This window comes from Kogia breviceps, chromosome 3 (genome assembly GCF_026419965.1).
Source record: "Kogia breviceps isolate mKogBre1 chromosome 3, mKogBre1 haplotype 1, whole genome shotgun sequence".
Taxonomy (NCBI): domain Eukaryota; kingdom Metazoa; phylum Chordata; class Mammalia; order Artiodactyla; family Physeteridae; genus Kogia; species Kogia breviceps.
Genome location: NC_081312.1, coordinates 86,110,391 through 86,126,768, shown reverse-complemented (window position 1 = coordinate 86,126,768; position 16,378 = coordinate 86,110,391). Strand labels below are relative to the sequence as shown.

The following is a 16,378-nucleotide window of genomic DNA, read 5'->3' as shown; positions in this document are numbered from 1 at the left end:
GCTCCTGACTTTATTGGCAATATTAGCACATTTCACCATTAAGTATGATGTTTACTGTAGATTTTTTATTGTCTTTTTTTTTAAAGATTTTTATTTTATTTATTTTATGGCTGCGTTGGGTCTTTGTGGCTACACGTGGGCTTTCCCTAGTTGCGGTGAGCTGGGGCTACTCTTTTGGTACGGTGCGTGGGCTTCTCGTAGCTGTGACCTCTCCTGTTGCAGAACACAGGCTCTAGGCACGTGGGCTTCAGTAGTTGTGGCACGCAGGCTCAGTAGTTGTGGCTCCCGGGCTCTAGAGCGCAGGCTCAGTAGCTGTGGCGCATGAGCTTAGTTGCTTCACGGCATGTGGGATCCTCCCAGAGCAGGGCTCAAACCTGTGTCCCCAGCATTGGCAGGTGGACTCCCAATCACTGCACCACCAGGGAAGCCCTACTGTAGATTTTTTAAAAATATTCTTTATTTGGTTCAAGATATTTCTTTCTATTCTTAGTTTACTAAGTGAATTTTTTTCCTTTTTCTTTTTAGTATTGAGAATGAATGCTCGGTTTTATGGAATGCTTTAACTGTATTGATTAAATTGATTATATAGATTTCCTCATTTAATCTATTAATGTGATGCATTGCATTAACTGGTTTTCTAATGTTAAACCATTCTTGAATTTTCGAGATGCCGCTATTTGGCCTTGACACACACACACACATACACACACACACACTGTCCGCCTCCCCCGGATTCTATTTTCCAGAATTTTTTTTTTTAAATATCTTTATTGGAGTATAACTGTTTTACAGTGGTGTGTTAGTTTCTGCTTTACAACAAAGTGAATCAGTTATACATATACATATGTTCCCATATCTCTTCCTTCTTGCGTCTCCCTCCCTCCCACCCCTCTAGGTGGTCACAAACCACCTAGCTGATCTTCCTGTGCCATGCGGCTGCCTCCCACTAGCTATCCACCCTATCTTTGGTAGTGTATATATGTCCATGCCACTCTCTCACTTCGTCACAGCTTACCCTTCCCCCTCCCCATATCCTCAAGTCCATTCTCTAGTAGGTCTGTGTTTTATTCCCGTCCTACCCCTAGTCTCTTCATGACATTTTTTTTTCTTTGATTCCATATATATGTGTTAGCATACGGTATTTGTTTTTCTCCTTCTGACTTACTTCACTCTGTATGACAGACTCCAGGTCCATCCACCTCACTACAAATAACTATTATTTATTTATCTAATTATTTAGAGTTTTTTGTCTTATGTTCAAAGTAAGATTGGCCTATGATTTTCATTTCTCGTACATCTTCTATGGGTTTTGGCATCCAGGTTATGCGAGTTTCGTACAATGAATCAGAAAATGTCCCGTTTTTATATTCTGTTGAGCAGTTTTTGTAAGGGTAGAATTATCCATTCCTTGAATGTTTGATAGAACTCACTTATGATAGTGTTTTGGCCTGATGTTCTTTTTTTCCCTCATGAAGGTTTTTTTGTTTTTGGGGTTTTTTTTTTTTTTTTGGCTCACTGCGCAGCATGCAGGATCTTAGTTCCCCAACCAGGGATCGCCCTGTAGTGGAAGTGCAGGATCTTAACCACTTGACCACCAGGGAAGTCCCATGTCATGAGGATTTTAATCAACTGATATATTTTCTTTCTTTCTTTCATTTTTGGCTGTGTCAGGTCTTAGTTGCAGCACGCAGGATCTTTTGTTGCGGCACATGGGCTTCTCTCTAGTTGTGGTGTGCAGGCTCCCAGAGCGCATGGGCTCTGTAGTTTGTGGCACTTGGGCTCTCCAGTTGAGGCACGCAGGCTCAGTCAGTGTTGTGGCGCAGCATGTGGGATCTTAGTTCTCCAACCAGGTATCGAACCCACATCCCCTGCTTTGGAAGGCTGATTCTTTACCACTGGACCACCAGCAGAGTCCCAACAACTGATTTATTTTATTTAATAGTAATAAGTATTTTAGTTTTAGTTTTTCTATTTTTCCTTGAATCAGGGATTTTCTTTTTTTTCCCACTGAGAAATTGTCCATTTCATTCAAGATTTCAAATTTGCTGGCATAAAGTTAGTAATGATATTACTTTACAAAAAAAATTTTTTTTATTCTTAATATTGCTTTTGTGACTTCTCTTTTTAACTTCTAAAATATTTCTAGAATTCTATTTCACTGTATATTTATCCCAATGAACCAGCTTCTGGTTTTGTTAATTTTCCTATTTCATTGTGTATTTCATTAATTTCTACTTTCGTCTTTATTCTTTATTTCATTTGACTTAATTTTAAACTTTTGTTTTTTATGGATTCTTGTATTGAATGTTTAATTCCCAAGACAGAGATGGGTCTTATTCTCCATAGTAATATGGAATATAGCAGATCTAGGCAAACCAGAGGTGGCCTGGTAGTTTCTAGACCCAATACATATGTATATCCTCCTGTATCTAGGCCCATGGCTTCCTAATGAGTAATAGTCTCAAGGAGCATTTGCCAAGATTTACCTTGTACCTTCTTTCTTTGAAAAGAATGGAGAAGAAAGCTTGCTCCACTCCACTTCAGGCTCTTCCTGCATCAAATCTGGCTCTGGTTCCTCTTTATCTTAGACTCCTACTAGTTTCAGTGATTCCACAGGAGCTGCATGCTCAACTATTGTAGCGTACTTTGGGACCCAGAATCCACCATGACCATGGATTCAGCCTCATGCACTGTTCTGAATTTTTGTTCAGTTTTGATACATGGAGCTGTTTATCTTGTTGTGGTTTTCTTTTTTTGTGGTACACGGGCCTCTCAGTGTTGTGGCCTCTCCCGTTAAGGAGCACAGGCTCCGGACGCGCAGGCTCAGCAGCCACGGCCTACGGGCCCAGCCGCTCCGCGGCACGTGGGATCCTCCCGGACCGGGGCGCGAACCCGTGTCCCCTGCATCGGCAGGCGGACTCCCAACCACTGCGCCACCAGGGAAGCCCTCCTCTCTTTTTTGTTCTATCCATCTGTTGTTTGGAACTAAAAAGACGATTCTCAAAACTTAACTACACCTTGTGAAAGTCCTAAAATTCTCTCTCTCAAACACTGTTATCATCTTTCTTACCTTCATTAAAACCTTTGATGTCTTCCTGTTACTATAAAATGTCCAATTCTGCAGCAAGGCTTATAAAACACTACACATTGTCCCAGTTTACCGTTTGCTGCCTTGTGTCAAAATGCTACTATATGGTACCATATGGAGTCTCCAACTACATGTTCTTTAAATATATCATGCATTTTCACACCAGTCTTTGTTCATGTAATGTCCTCTACCTGGATGGGTTTTTACTTCATCATAGAAAATACACACTCATCCTTCTGGGTCTGGCTCAGGGGCACAGTTCTCTGTTGCTTTCCAACTCCCTCTCCCCTGAAGATAGTAATCCACTAGATGGCAGAAAACATCTTCTACATCTTTCCATCTCCTATAATATTTCCATAGTGTGTGTCACATGGTAAGTGCTCAGTAAATGTATGTTATATTTTAGCATAGAGCAGGGATTAGCCAACTTTTTCTTAAAGTGCCAGATAGTAAATGTTCTCTCTGCTACAACTACCCAACTCTGCCACTGTGGTGTAAATGTAGCCATCAACAGTATGTAAGTAGGTGGATGTGACTATTTTCCAATAAAACTTTGGAATAGATGGCCACATTTGGTCCATGTGCTGTATTTTGCTGACCCCTGCTGTAGAGTCAACAAAGAATTTGACAAATACTTACTAATTATTTTATTTACTCTTATTAAATTAAGAGGGTTTAGATTACTAACCAGTTCAGCTATGAAATTTTTGTGATTGCTATTATGGGATGCTCCTTTTCTTCATATAAGTATTGGACCTGATTTAATAATGGTATGTCCTTTTTGCTTGATAAAAATTAGTAGGAAATTTTTTTTTTTTAGTAGGAAATTTTTGTTGAATAGTCTCTCTCTGGAGATAGATATCACTTCTCAGATAAATCAGTTTATTTATTATTCATACTTAAAATTTATCCAAGTAGTTTTATCAATTACAATTTTAAAGTAGTCATAGGTTTGCTTCAGTAAGGCATATCTTTCAAATTCTTGTTGTTACTGTCATTTGTTCTGTTTCATTAAATACTTCATTATTATTAAGCACCTTCTGAAAATGATATGTTAATGTATGAAAGTCACATAAAGTTAAAGTAGGTAAAAAAGAAAGAAAGAAAGCAGGAGGAAAATATAGGTAAGGAGACAGAAAAGAACAAAGAGGGCGGCGGAATGAAGGAATGAAGTCCATTACTTTGCAGAGCTTATTAGTGATGTAAGAAAAAGCATACATGAAGTATGTTTGGAATTTAGAGGAGATGGGGAATAGTTCCACTTGGGCAGCTCACCAGGTTTTGTGGAGGAAATACATTCAATTTAGTCTTTACAGGATGTGAGTATGTGAACAAAGGGCTTTTCCACCTAAGATACTGACTAGAGCAGAGTCATGCTGAGGCCTGTGCAAGACACAGCACAAACCATCAGAACACTTTATGAATTTCAGAGTGCTTTACAAATGTAATATTCACCAGGATTGAAATGGATAAAAGTAAATTACCCAATGGAATTTTCATTAATTTCATCAAACAAATATCAGACAATGTTTTTGTTTAATTTTTTCATTCTTCACATTAATTCTGAGGACTGTGTTTTGGCAGTGACTGTTGAAGTGAAAGGTCCCTATGAATACCTCACGCTTGAAGAATACCCATTGATGATTGTAAGTGAACTTATATTCTTTAACCTCAACATTAAATGAGTTTAGCTTGAAAGATTGTCCATGTTTTGTGGCAGTATTAAAGACTCGTTCCTGAACAGTTCAGAAAATACTGCTTGTAGTTCTGTACTTACTTCCTATTAGAATGTGATCTTGGAAGTGTCAGTGAACCCCTCTGTGCCTCATTTTCTCATTTGTAAAATGAAGTCAGTGACTTGTGGAATTTTAGAGTTGGAAAGTACCTCAGAGGTCATTTCACCTCTCACATCCTCTCTAGGACCCAAAATGGGGTACTTCTTAAAACCCTATAGTTTCTGATCCCACTTAGGATGAGTACATGATGACACTTTCTCCTTTTCAGTCTGTGTGTCTGAGAACATCCTTAATCTGCTTTCAGATTTCTTTTGTTTGTGGGTTTTTTTATCTTTTTCCTCGTGCTTTTATAGTTTTCCCACTGTGTTGTGTTTCCTTGCCTTCAGCTGTATCCTAACCCTGCCGTGCCTTTTTTCCTCTCATTGTCTTCATTTAAATAATTTTAGATTGTGAGCTGAAAAAACTTTTAATACAAAAGAGCAGTCACTCTCTAAGGGAGACTCTTAGGTAGTCTATCTCTGCCTGAGAGGAGACATTTTTTTTTATCTTAATATTGAACTTCAAAGAGATAAAATAATTTTTAAAATAGAAGGTGTAGTATGTATATTTTTTACAATATGTTAAGACTGTGTATTGATTCTAAATTGGCTCTTGGCCCTAATCCTTCTTTTTCTCTTTTACCCACTTGGATGACAGTTTTTCATGGTGATGTGTATTGTGTATGTCCTATTTGGTGTTCTGTGGCTGGCATGGTCTGCTTGCTATTGGAGAGATCTCCTGAGAATTCAGTTTTGGATCGGTGCTGTCATCTTCCTGGGAATGCTTGAGAAAGCTGTGTTCTATGCAGAATTTCAGAACATCCGATACAAAGGAGAATCTGGTATGTGAGCAAAAAATGTTTGCCAGTTTGTTAGTGATTGGCAGGTGAAACTTAAGACAATTTTCCTAAGGTCAGCAGTCATTAAGTAGCTGTAACTTTGCAGTTACTTAATTATTAGAATAACTTAAGCAGAATCACTATGGTTGTGACTTTTTAATCTCTTAAATTGTGGGTTCAGTTATTTAAGAGTAATTTTATTGAAATAAACTCACACAAGTTACTACAGTAGTGGCCACTTTGGGACTATTATTATCATTATTGAATCTCAGTTGCTGTTGATTTTTAAGGTACCATCATATGCATCTAAGAAAGAAGGTAATACTGCTAATTTAATTGTAAGATGCCATTGATTGTAAGACCTACCTTGATTTCAGAGATACTGGGTTGGGGGACAGGGTTGGTAAAATATAGTAATACCAAGAAAATAGGAGGGTATTTATGGTTTAGTAAGGTGAACAGGTAGTGATAGAAATTGTTTTGTACTGAAGTGTTTTTTATGTTTTTTGTTTGGTTTTGTTTTGTTTTGTTTTGCGGTACACGGGCCTCTCACTGTTGTGGCCTCTCCTGTTGCGGAGCCCAGGCTCCGGATGCGCAGGCTCAGCGGCCATGGCTCATGGGCCCAGCCACTCCGCGGCATGTGGGATCCTCCTGGACTGGGGCACGAACCCGTGTCCCCTGCATCGGCAGGCAGACTCTCAACCACTGCACCACCAGGGAAGCCCCTGAAGTTTTTTTTTTGTGATAGCTTCAGTTCTCTCTCATCAGACCATTTAATTATTAATAATTCTTATTTATTTATTTATTTTTATTTTTATTTTTTTTATGGTACACGGGCCTCTCACTGTTGTGGCCTCTCCCGTTGCGGAGCACAAGCTCCGGACGCGCAGGCTCAGCAGCCATGGCTCATGGGCCCAGCCGCTGCGCGGCATGTGGGATCTTCCCGGACCGGGGCACGAACCCGTATCCCCTGCATGAGCAGGCAGATTCTCAACAACTGCGCCACCAGGGAAGCCCCTGAAGTTTTTTTTTGTGATAGCTTCAGTTCTCTCTCATCAGGCCATTTAATTATTAATAATTCTTGTTGCAACATATACTAATTAGATCTTTCCCTGGTCTTTGAAATGGCTTGAAAATAATAGATGTGAAAGTGAGTTGAAAATTCTTTGTTGTGTTTTGTGCTCTCCTACATATAGCTATATTTCAGTTTTTTAAATTGGGAGGAATATTCCTTAGATGCTATAAATTGTTGAAGTAGGGTGCGGTATTCTGCTGAGGTTTTAGTGAAGCGGGAGGTAGAGAGGGAAGGTAAATTGAGCACACCCAGATTGCTATCCACATGAGTAAGATCCTAAGTGATATCAGCTTGTACTTGTAAACATCGCAGAAGAGGTATTCTTTTTAAGTAGGACTAATATCAGTGCTTATTCTGAAGAGTGTTAGAAATCTAAATTCTGGTTCTAGAATTGTGCCTTTTCCCAAACCTAGTTTACATACTGCATTTTTCCCCCCTTTTTTCTTCCTTACAGTCCAAGGTGCCCTGATCCTTGCAGAGCTGCTTTCAGCAGTTAAACGCTCACTGGCTCGAACGCTGGTCATCATAGTCAGTCTGGGATATGGCATAGTCAAGTAAGTATTAACTTCCTATATGGAAGAGCAAATTAAAACGCTGATTAAATTGAAGCAGTGTTGCAGGTTTCCAATGTAATTCTGAGAGTCGATATAAGAAATAGTTCTGAAATCAAAGGTATCTGAAATATTGTAGATTTGTAAAAGTTGGAAAAATGTTAGTGTTTCATTTTACTACTTAGAATTTAAGGAGCATCTGCAGGAAAACCTGCAGTATAGCAAATGACATTGAAACCTCAAACTTTTAGAGTAAACTTATTGTGACTTTACTCTTCCAAAGTGTTCTTGCAAATCAGATTTTTTTTAATGGGAAGAGCATTCTTGAGTGCCTTCTATATACTAGACATTGTTCTAGGCCCTAGGGATACAGCAAGAAAACAAAAGACTTGGAGTTTACATTTGTGGACAGACTGGTGCACACACAAAAATACGTGAGTAAAAAAAATACATTAATGAAAAATCTAATATGTCAGTGAGTAAATAAAGCAGGGAAAGCATATAGAGTTCTAGGCAGGAGGTGGAACTTTCATTTGTAAATATGGTGGTCAAGGAAGGCTTCACATTGGCATTTAAGCAAAGATCCAAGTTGGTGAAGAAGCTATATGTACACCAGGGGAAGAAATGTTAAGATGTGGTCAGATTCTTTTCTGTTTTGAAGGTAGAGCCAGTGGACTTTGCTGGTAGATCAAATGTGTGATGTGAAAGAGAAAAGGAATCAAGGATGATGCCAACTGTTTTTGATCCAGAATCAAGGATAATGCTAGCTATTTTGTTCTAAGCAAGTGGAAGGACGGAACTGACGTTTACTGAGTTCAGGAAGATCTTAAATGGAATAAGTTTGGAGTGGAGGCAGGATTAGGAGTTCTGTTAGATATCCAAATGAGGGAAGTAGGAGGGAGAAATTAAGGCAGAGATAAATTTGGGAGTCATAAGGATGTAGCTGTTATTTAAAGCCATTAAGACTGGATGTGATCATCAAGGAAGTGAGTGTATACAGAGAAGAGGTCAAAGGACTAAGCCCTTGGACTATTATTATTTAGAAGTCAATGAGGTGAAGTAGAATTAGGGCAGAGGAAATTGAGTAGTGACCAGTGAAGTAGAAGACAAAGCTGAACACTGTTTCAAGGGGGGAGTGATTAATTGTGTCAAGTAAGAGGATTGAGAAGTGATCACTGGATTTAACTACATGGAGGATATTAGCGACCTTAAATGAGAACAGTTTTGATGAAGGGGTAGGACAAAAAGCTTGATTGGAGTGAGTTTAAGAGAGAATAAGGGGAATTCTCTCTTAAATAGGGGGAGAGGAATTGGAGTTAGGTATAGACAGTTATTTCAAGGAGTTTTGCTTTAAGTGGAATTAAAGAAATGGGGGACTTTAATTTTTTAAATTTATTCATTCATTTAAAGGAGTTTTGCTTTAAATGGGATTAGGGGAATGGGGGGTTCTCACTTTTAAAATGTATTTATTCATTTAACATATGTGGTTGCCCCCTGTATGCCAGGCAGTATTCTGGGTTTCTAAGATAACACCATTGGGGAAATAAATTCCTGCTCATTTGCAGTTTTTCTAGCATATAACAAAATATAAGAACAAACATTGTTGAGGCTTAGGTAGACATGATTTACGGCAGTGCACCTCATACTGTAATGCACTAATGAATCACCTAGGGATCTTGTTAAAACATAGATTCTGATTCAGAGGTAGTTTGAATATCAAGGATCTAAGATTTTTCCTCCTTGACACAGAAGCTACTCAGACTTTTCACATTTTGCTGGATTTTGAGCTTGATAACAGACTATTTAATGAGTTTTAATAAGATTTTGATTGTATTAAGGAATTGTTAACATTTTTAGATTTGATAATGATATTGTGGTTATGTTTTTTCAAAGTCCATATCTGTTTAAAAACATATGGAAATACATATAAATAAAAGGTAAGATCTAGGATTTGTTTCAGAATAGTATGGGAGGATGGGAAGTAGATGAGATGTGCATGGGGCAGGATTAGTTGTATAGGTTGATGGCTTTTGGGACTGGATGATGGGTTTATAGGGGTTCATTATACTATTGAATATGTTTCAAACTTCTCTGTAATAAAAAGTTTTTTTTTTTTAATGCAGTAACCAGGGACCAGATCTCAAGTTCTAGTGTTCACTGTCTTGATTTAAGACCATATGTCTGTCTGAGTTTTTCTCAGCTGAATCAAGTATGTCTGGCTTACATCTGTTAAGTTGTTGGCCTGCATTAATCAACATGAGTTTCTGTTATTTAGCTTGTCTCGGGGTTTGTTGCATTTGTACTCATTTCTTTGCTTCCTCTTTAGGCCTCGCCTTGGAGTCACTCTTCACAAGGTTGTGGTAGCAGGAGCCCTTTATCTTTTGTTCTCTGGCATGGAAGGGGTCCTCAGAGTTACTGGGGTCAGTATTGCTTAATCAGAGTTTTTGTGGTCATTTCAGATATATAGTTTTTGTCCTGAGGAGGTTAATTGGAAATGTCTGTGGACTTCTTTACTATTTCCTCTAAGTCACCTTTGGGTTCTGGTTTACCAAATGTATGTATAATTCATTTTTTCTTTTTAATCTGTCTGTTAGAGCTTCATAAATTTAATATGTGATGGGGAATGAACGCTTTCCCACCTATCCCCAGATTACTGCTTATTTACTAGTTCCCCAGTGGGAAGCAGCAGTGGAGCAGCCGGCTCCATTCTTGCGTAAGTGACAAACACAATCATGCAGTTGCTGGTTAATCTGTTTTTGTTTTAAAGTGACAGTGCTCTTTGCTTAACCAGCACTTGCATTTCGGAGGCTTTCTTAAAAGTCAACTGATTATATTTTACATAATTATTTACAGTTATATAATTATGCCTTTTGTTAGGGAAGGAAACCAAAGCACTGAGAGATAGGTAATAAAGAAATTTATGTTAGAGCTGGATTAATGTGAAGAAGTGGGCCTCCCTAGGTCATTCCAGTTATTTTCCTATTTATTTAAAATTTTCTCTCTGCAATAACTTGTTAGATTCAAGATGTTAAATGCTGTAAACTTTTCTCTCAATTAAACTGGGCTCAGTAAGTTTAGCAACAAATTGCCCCTTAAATGAAACACTTTATGGATGCAAATTTGGTTTTCAAACCACACTGTCCTCTGTATGTAATTTCCTTAGACTTTCAGCAACTTTAACCACCTGTCAATTTCATTTTCTTTCTTCTGCTGCTGTAGTGTTTTTCTTATACCTTGGCTTTGATAGTAAACCTGGCCCTCTCAGCAATTGATGCCTGTATTATATTATGGATATCCTTTCAGTAATGCCCTGGTGATTGGGTAGTGAGGGTTAAATAAATAGCATCTTAAGCTTTATGAGCGCAAGCAGCATAGTTTTGGGGATAGATACTTGCCTTACATCTTATTTTGAAAAATACATTGTATATTACAGTTTCAGAAATCAATAATTCTTAGTATATTAATGATGCAGTAATTTTAAATATGAGAAGGGTCTTTAGGACTTACAACCAAAACCAAAATGATGGGAAATGATAGGTTGGAATGGGAACCTATACTGCCATAAAGTTTTTGGTGTGGTCGCTTCTTACTATGGATCTTAGAGTGCTAAGAACTCTATTAGCACGTTATAATTCTATATTAAAGAATGCTTATTAGTTAGCAGCATGTTTCATTGTACTGAGATTGTAATCAACAATTTGCATGAAATGCTTACAGCTGTATATTATACATGATGGTCTGTCAGAAGGGAAGAATGATGCAGGTGCCAAATGTTACTCCTTTTTGTTTTCTTTCAGTTCAAATGCAAAACCACTCCAGATGACTATATAAATGCAGAATCTTGTGCTGGTTTCATCTCTGTGACTCTCTGGACATCTCTTTTTTCACCACCTCTTTTTCTTTGTCTGCAGGCCCAGACTGATCTTGCTTCCTTGGCCTTTATCCCCTTGGCTTTCCTAGACACTGCCCTGTGCTGGTGGATATCCTTCTCATTGGATTCTTTGATGGCAGTCCATTTTCTCCTTTTGGAGATGGGTTTCCATTGATCTTTCTGCAAAGTTGTTTTGTTTTTTTTTTAACAGTTTTGTTGATTACTCCTTAGTCTGGGATTAGGGTGTTTTTAGTCTAACAACCTGAGGCCTCAGGTAAGCAGTTTTTTTGTTTTTAATTTTTAAATTTGCATCAGAAATTGGTGACTGCGATCTGAGCACAAGATAGAAGCTTGTGGCTTTCCTTTTTTTTTTTTAATGAACATTTCACTTTGATTTTGGACTTATTTGTGCACCTCACTTAGTGTTAGAATCACTGGCCGCTCTTCTCCTGACATTTCTTTCAGCCTCTAGGAATTATTAAATGCTTTGAAAATTATGAAAGGATTTTGATTCTTAAAATATGGTTTGGGGACTACGTAAGGTTGTTTGACTCTTAAAATTCTATGTAGGTTTAGCAGATTTAAACCCTTACAGGGTTAAGTGTTTTATACCCCTGTTCAAAAGCTGACTTGGGATTGTCTGAGGCTTCCACTCTTTGAAGTAAATATTGATTCATTTACAGGTGAAGTCAACCAGCATGTAACAGATTTCTATTTAAGTAATCTTTTTCTCTTGCTTCTTAAAATTAAATACTGTTTATTAGGGACTTGGCCTATTGGATGAAGGATTTGACTTTTGGGACTTTTATCCTTTTTTTTTTTTTAATTTGTGTTGGTTTTTGTGTATTTGCTTCTATGTGCAATATTATTGTCTTGATAAACTGATGGTTATAAAAGGCTGAATGTAAACAAAATAATTTATGATTTGAGTAGATTATCATATACCAAAAATATTTGAAATTGAAGTGTTCTTGGTTCAAATGATCAAGCTTTTCTAGATCAATATCTTTCAAGTGTGCTTTGTGAACCTCTATAAATATTGGGAGGAGTGGAGAGAGGAAAGTGGGACTGGACCAATGAGATAACCCAAAGTTTAGGTAGCAGCTTGTTAATAAGTCTTTATCAAAGCACAGACCAAGCTTCACCTCATTCATTTTGGTATCTGCTCATTCTGAAAGTTGGACATGAGAGCAGATATCCTCTTCAGTAGTCATCAGTTCCCTTCCTGTCTTCTGTGGCAACTTCTCCTTGGGAATAATGTTCTGAAAATGGAGAGTCATTACTTTTAGAGCCTAACTGCCTTGAATACTCAGCCAATTGTAATTGTACTGTCCTTTTAATTCAGAATTGATTTGGCAGCTGATGGCAGTTCTCTTAATATGGCACAAGGGGTCTAAGTGTAGAACTCTGGAAGGTTGTAGGCATAAGTGTGTTTATGACCCTAGACTGGATTAGCTGGGATAGTGAGAACAGAGCTACCTATGTTAAAGGAAGAGAGAAGATAATGCTAACTTCTCTCCCCTTACCTATTACTCATTTTCATTTCATTTTCTTCCATATGTCTTTCTTTTTCTTTTTTCTTTTTGTTTCTCTAGAAAGCTGCTTCCTGTCTTTATTTCTCTTTTTAATATTTTCCTCTTTTCTTTTTTTTTCTTCTTATTTTTCTCCATTCTCATTTTATCCTGGTTCTGTCTTCTCTTCAGTATCTCATTGAAAATGAAGACTTTCTTAATCATGGTGAGACACTTTGGGTGTTTGTGAGATTGAGAATAAGAGAGCTGTAAGGCCTCTGGGATCCATAACTCTATCATTATGACCCCAGATCCTCAGAAACTTGAGGATTAATTTAGTAGCTTATGGTTTTTCTGAATGTTGATTTCCTTGACCTTCAAACACATATTTATTAGCCTGACTCAAACAATGAAGCTATTAAAACTTCGGAGGAACATTGTAAAACTCTCTTTGTACCGGCATTTCACCAACACACTTATCTTGGCAGTGGCAGGTAAGTCGGGGACTTTATTCCTGATGTTTAAATGTGATCCTTTTAGAACAGAGATTCTTAACCTGAGAGGTTATAGGTGGGCTCTGTAAAATTACATAGAAAAGTTTTGTGCATTTTACTTGGGGAAGGGGTCTTTAGCTTTTGTCATTCTCCAAGGGGTCTGTGGTTCAGAAAAGATTGAGAACCATTTAGTTTAAGTATAATAGATGAAAATTAATTCAGCTGTTGGTATATCTCTATCCTGTCTCCATTCTTTTTCTTGAGGCAAGTTAGCTTGAGTGCCATAGAGCATTCAGATACCTTTTAGAAGACATTAATACTTGCTTATTTGGTTTTATTAAATAGCTATAGGATTTTAGGTCAGGATACATTGCCATTATACTCCTTTTACATATGTTACTAAGCATGCATAAAATATAGACATTAGGTAGACCATAGCTGAAGTCGTCTTATTTTCTGCCTTTTGGCCCTTGTAGCAGGAAAAGTGAAGTCTGGCCTGTGATTGGAACCAACAGTTGTGTTTGTCGTGCAGTCATTTATTTATTTATTTATTTATTTACTTTTTGTGGTATGCGGGCCTCTCACTGCTGTGGCCTCTCCCGTTGCGGAGCACAGGCTTTGGACGCGCAGGCCCAGCGGCCATGGCTCACGGGCCCAGCCGCTCCGCGGCATGTGGGATCTTCCCAGACCTGGGCATGACTCTGCATCCCCTGCATCAGCAGGCGGACTTTCAACCACTGCGCCAGCAGGGCAGCCCTGTCTTGCAGTCATTTTATCAGCCTCTTTTTCCCCCCATCTGACCAGCTAAAGAAAAATTAGCATTACTATACTAAGGGTAAAGGAAGGGGAAAAATTGTATTATTGATATTGCTGGGAAAAGCCACATTTCCAATAACTTCATTTCCAATTCTCAGGGTTACTGAAGTAGCCAGATAGTAAACAAAACTATTCTTTAAGTACAGAAAGGTTTGACAAGAGTACATGGGCCTTGTATAGAGGAGTTAAGTAAATTTGTATTGAATAAATATGTTAAAATAACAGAAAGTGACGGTGATGTTTGGGGGTTAGGGATGTGAGGGATTCCACTTAACCAGAATTGGACAATGTAATTGGGGATGTAAACCAACATTCATACTGACCAGGTTTTATATTTCCTCTTAGCATCTATTGTGTTTATCATCTGGACAACCATGAAATTCAGGATAGTGACTTGTCAATCGGTGAGTTAACAAACACATGCATTTAGGAATAGTGTACTGTTTGTTATACACAGACAATGATGTTGATGACAGTGGTAAGGTTTGTACCTTATAAAAAATTAGGGTTAGGTCTCCACTCTGAGGGTTAGAATGCTTCTCTCCTGAGTATTCTATATGTATCATATACTATATATACTAGTAGTTCAAGAGGATTTTATAACTGATAACCAGTCTGCCAGAACCCAATGTTGCTTTAACTAAAAATTTTCAAATAAGAAATTCAGTGTCTTAAACATTAAGTATGTGTGAATAATGCTAATCTGAGTAAAAACCATGTCCTTAAGATCTGAGCACAAAGACTATGGCCAGTAGCATTTCTTTGGAGGCAGCTAAGGCTCTGTTTTGTTAAAACTAAATAAATGAAAATGATAATTATAAAAAATAACAACCTGATGTTACTTTCTCTTCCTTATATAAAAACCCTTCCCTAAAGATTCTCAGAGCTATAATGAAGCATTGACAAGCACTCTGTTTGGTTAGTGCCTTTTCTTTAACAATGGTAGTCACTACAAGGGAGAAATTAGGTTCATTCACTTTGTGCTTGGCGCAGTGCTTGTTAGCATATAGCAGGCCCTTAGTAAACATAAGTTGAATGAATAAACAAGTAGTTCTTGTTCTATGCAAAGGGCTTTGCGAACAAAGGGTTAAGATAATGTATATAAGTGTATTTTTTCCCCTTTTGGTAGGATTGGCGGGAGCTGTGGGTAGATGATGCCATCTGGCGGTTGCTGTTCTCCATGATCCTCTTTGTCATCATGGTTCTCTGGCGACCATCTGCAAACAACCAGAGGTTTGAGGATTCTTATTTATGCTGCTAACCATTGAATGGCCACGTTATTGATTGGGGTGGTTCAGTGGGTGACACTGTCAGGGTCGTATCATGTAATGGAAACACTCATTGGGTCTGGACTCAGGAAATTGGGTTCATGTCTCAGCTCTCCTGTTAATTTGAGTTGTGTTTTTTGGCATGCTGCCTCTTTTCACCTCTCTGAACCTTAGTTTCCTCTTCATAAAAGAGGGGGAATTGATACCTATTGATATGAGGGCCCTTACAGTTCTGACATCTTCTGTTAATATAAGTATTTGTATGGGTAAATAAGGGAGGTAGATAGATTGTGACAATTGTAATGAAAATCTCACCTATCTAGTGTCCAGAAGGAAAGAACAATTTCTATAGTCGGTAGCTCAGCTTATTTTGTAACAACAGAGGGAGTAAAATGAAAACTTAAGTGACTGACTATGGAATAAAAATTGTGAATTTGCTTTGTCTAACTATAAGCAAATCTCAGTTATTTACGAATTGGCTATCTTTATTTTGTTATTAGCCATGCCTTTGTTTCCCTTCTTTTTCCCCCCTCTTCGTGTGCTTTTAGACAGTTAAAAGCTTATATTATGCAACTATACCACCGAAGAAGGAAAAGGATGAGATGGTATAACTAAGGGTCTTGTGACCCTCCTTTACATTAATCTTTTTATTTTATTTTTTTGTAGATGGACCTCTTGCAGATTTATTTCTGTGTAGAGTTATATATAGATATATGTATATATACTCTTTTTATTGTAGTATATCCCCTGCCCTTCCCCCACCAAACTCACAAAAGGAAGTATAAATCCTTCTAGGATTGCCATCAGGCTTTCTAAGATAGCCAGGGCCAAGAATGAACCATCTCACAACAGCTCAAGAAACAGCTGCCCTTAGGCCATGGAGTCATCAAAGCAGTAGCATTCCAGGACCCAAGGGCAGGAAAGAGGAAAGGAAACAACAGCAGTGTGACAGGATTCCAGGTTGAAAATGTCCTGGACTTTCATCAGTGACTCCTAGAAAGGCAGGCTGGCTCCCAGAACTCTCAGGATGGGAATAAAGGTGGGAGCCCTGTAGCTCTTCAGATACTCCCCAGATAGCTTGGGGGCAGGGA

General features: G+C 38.1%; 2 protein-coding genes across 6 annotated transcripts in view; one reads left to right on the top strand and one right to left on the bottom strand.

The window, feature by feature from the left end:
- TMEM87A (transmembrane protein 87A) overlaps positions 1 to 16,378 on the top strand; it is a 46,671-nt gene that overhangs the window by 17,972 nt on the left and 12,321 nt on the right. The window contains exons 8-15 of one of the 5 annotated variants that reach the window (XR_010839664.1): positions 4,673 to 4,734; positions 5,521 to 5,704; positions 7,231 to 7,330; positions 9,654 to 9,747; positions 10,547 to 11,307; positions 13,095 to 13,203; positions 14,365 to 14,423; positions 15,149 to 15,252. Coding sequence is in view for 4 of the 5 variants with exons in the window: in XM_067029068.1 (XP_066885169.1) it covers positions 4,673 to 4,734; positions 5,521 to 5,704; positions 7,231 to 7,330; positions 9,654 to 9,747; positions 10,547 to 10,618; positions 13,095 to 13,203; positions 14,365 to 14,423; positions 15,149 to 15,252 (784 nt within the window). In the remaining variant the exon portion in view is untranslated. Of the gene's footprint in view, positions 1 to 4,672; positions 4,735 to 5,520; positions 5,705 to 7,230; positions 7,331 to 9,653; positions 9,748 to 10,546; positions 11,312 to 13,094; positions 13,204 to 14,364; positions 14,424 to 15,148; positions 15,253 to 16,378 lie in introns of all 5 variants that reach the window. The other 4 variants (XM_067029069.1, XM_059058054.2, XM_067029068.1 and 1 more) reach the window with 4 other exon arrangements.
- GANC (glucosidase alpha, neutral C) overlaps positions 1 to 16,378 on the bottom strand; it is a 112,767-nt gene that overhangs the window by 92,881 nt on the left and 3,508 nt on the right. The gene's annotated exons all lie outside the window — the stretch shown is intronic.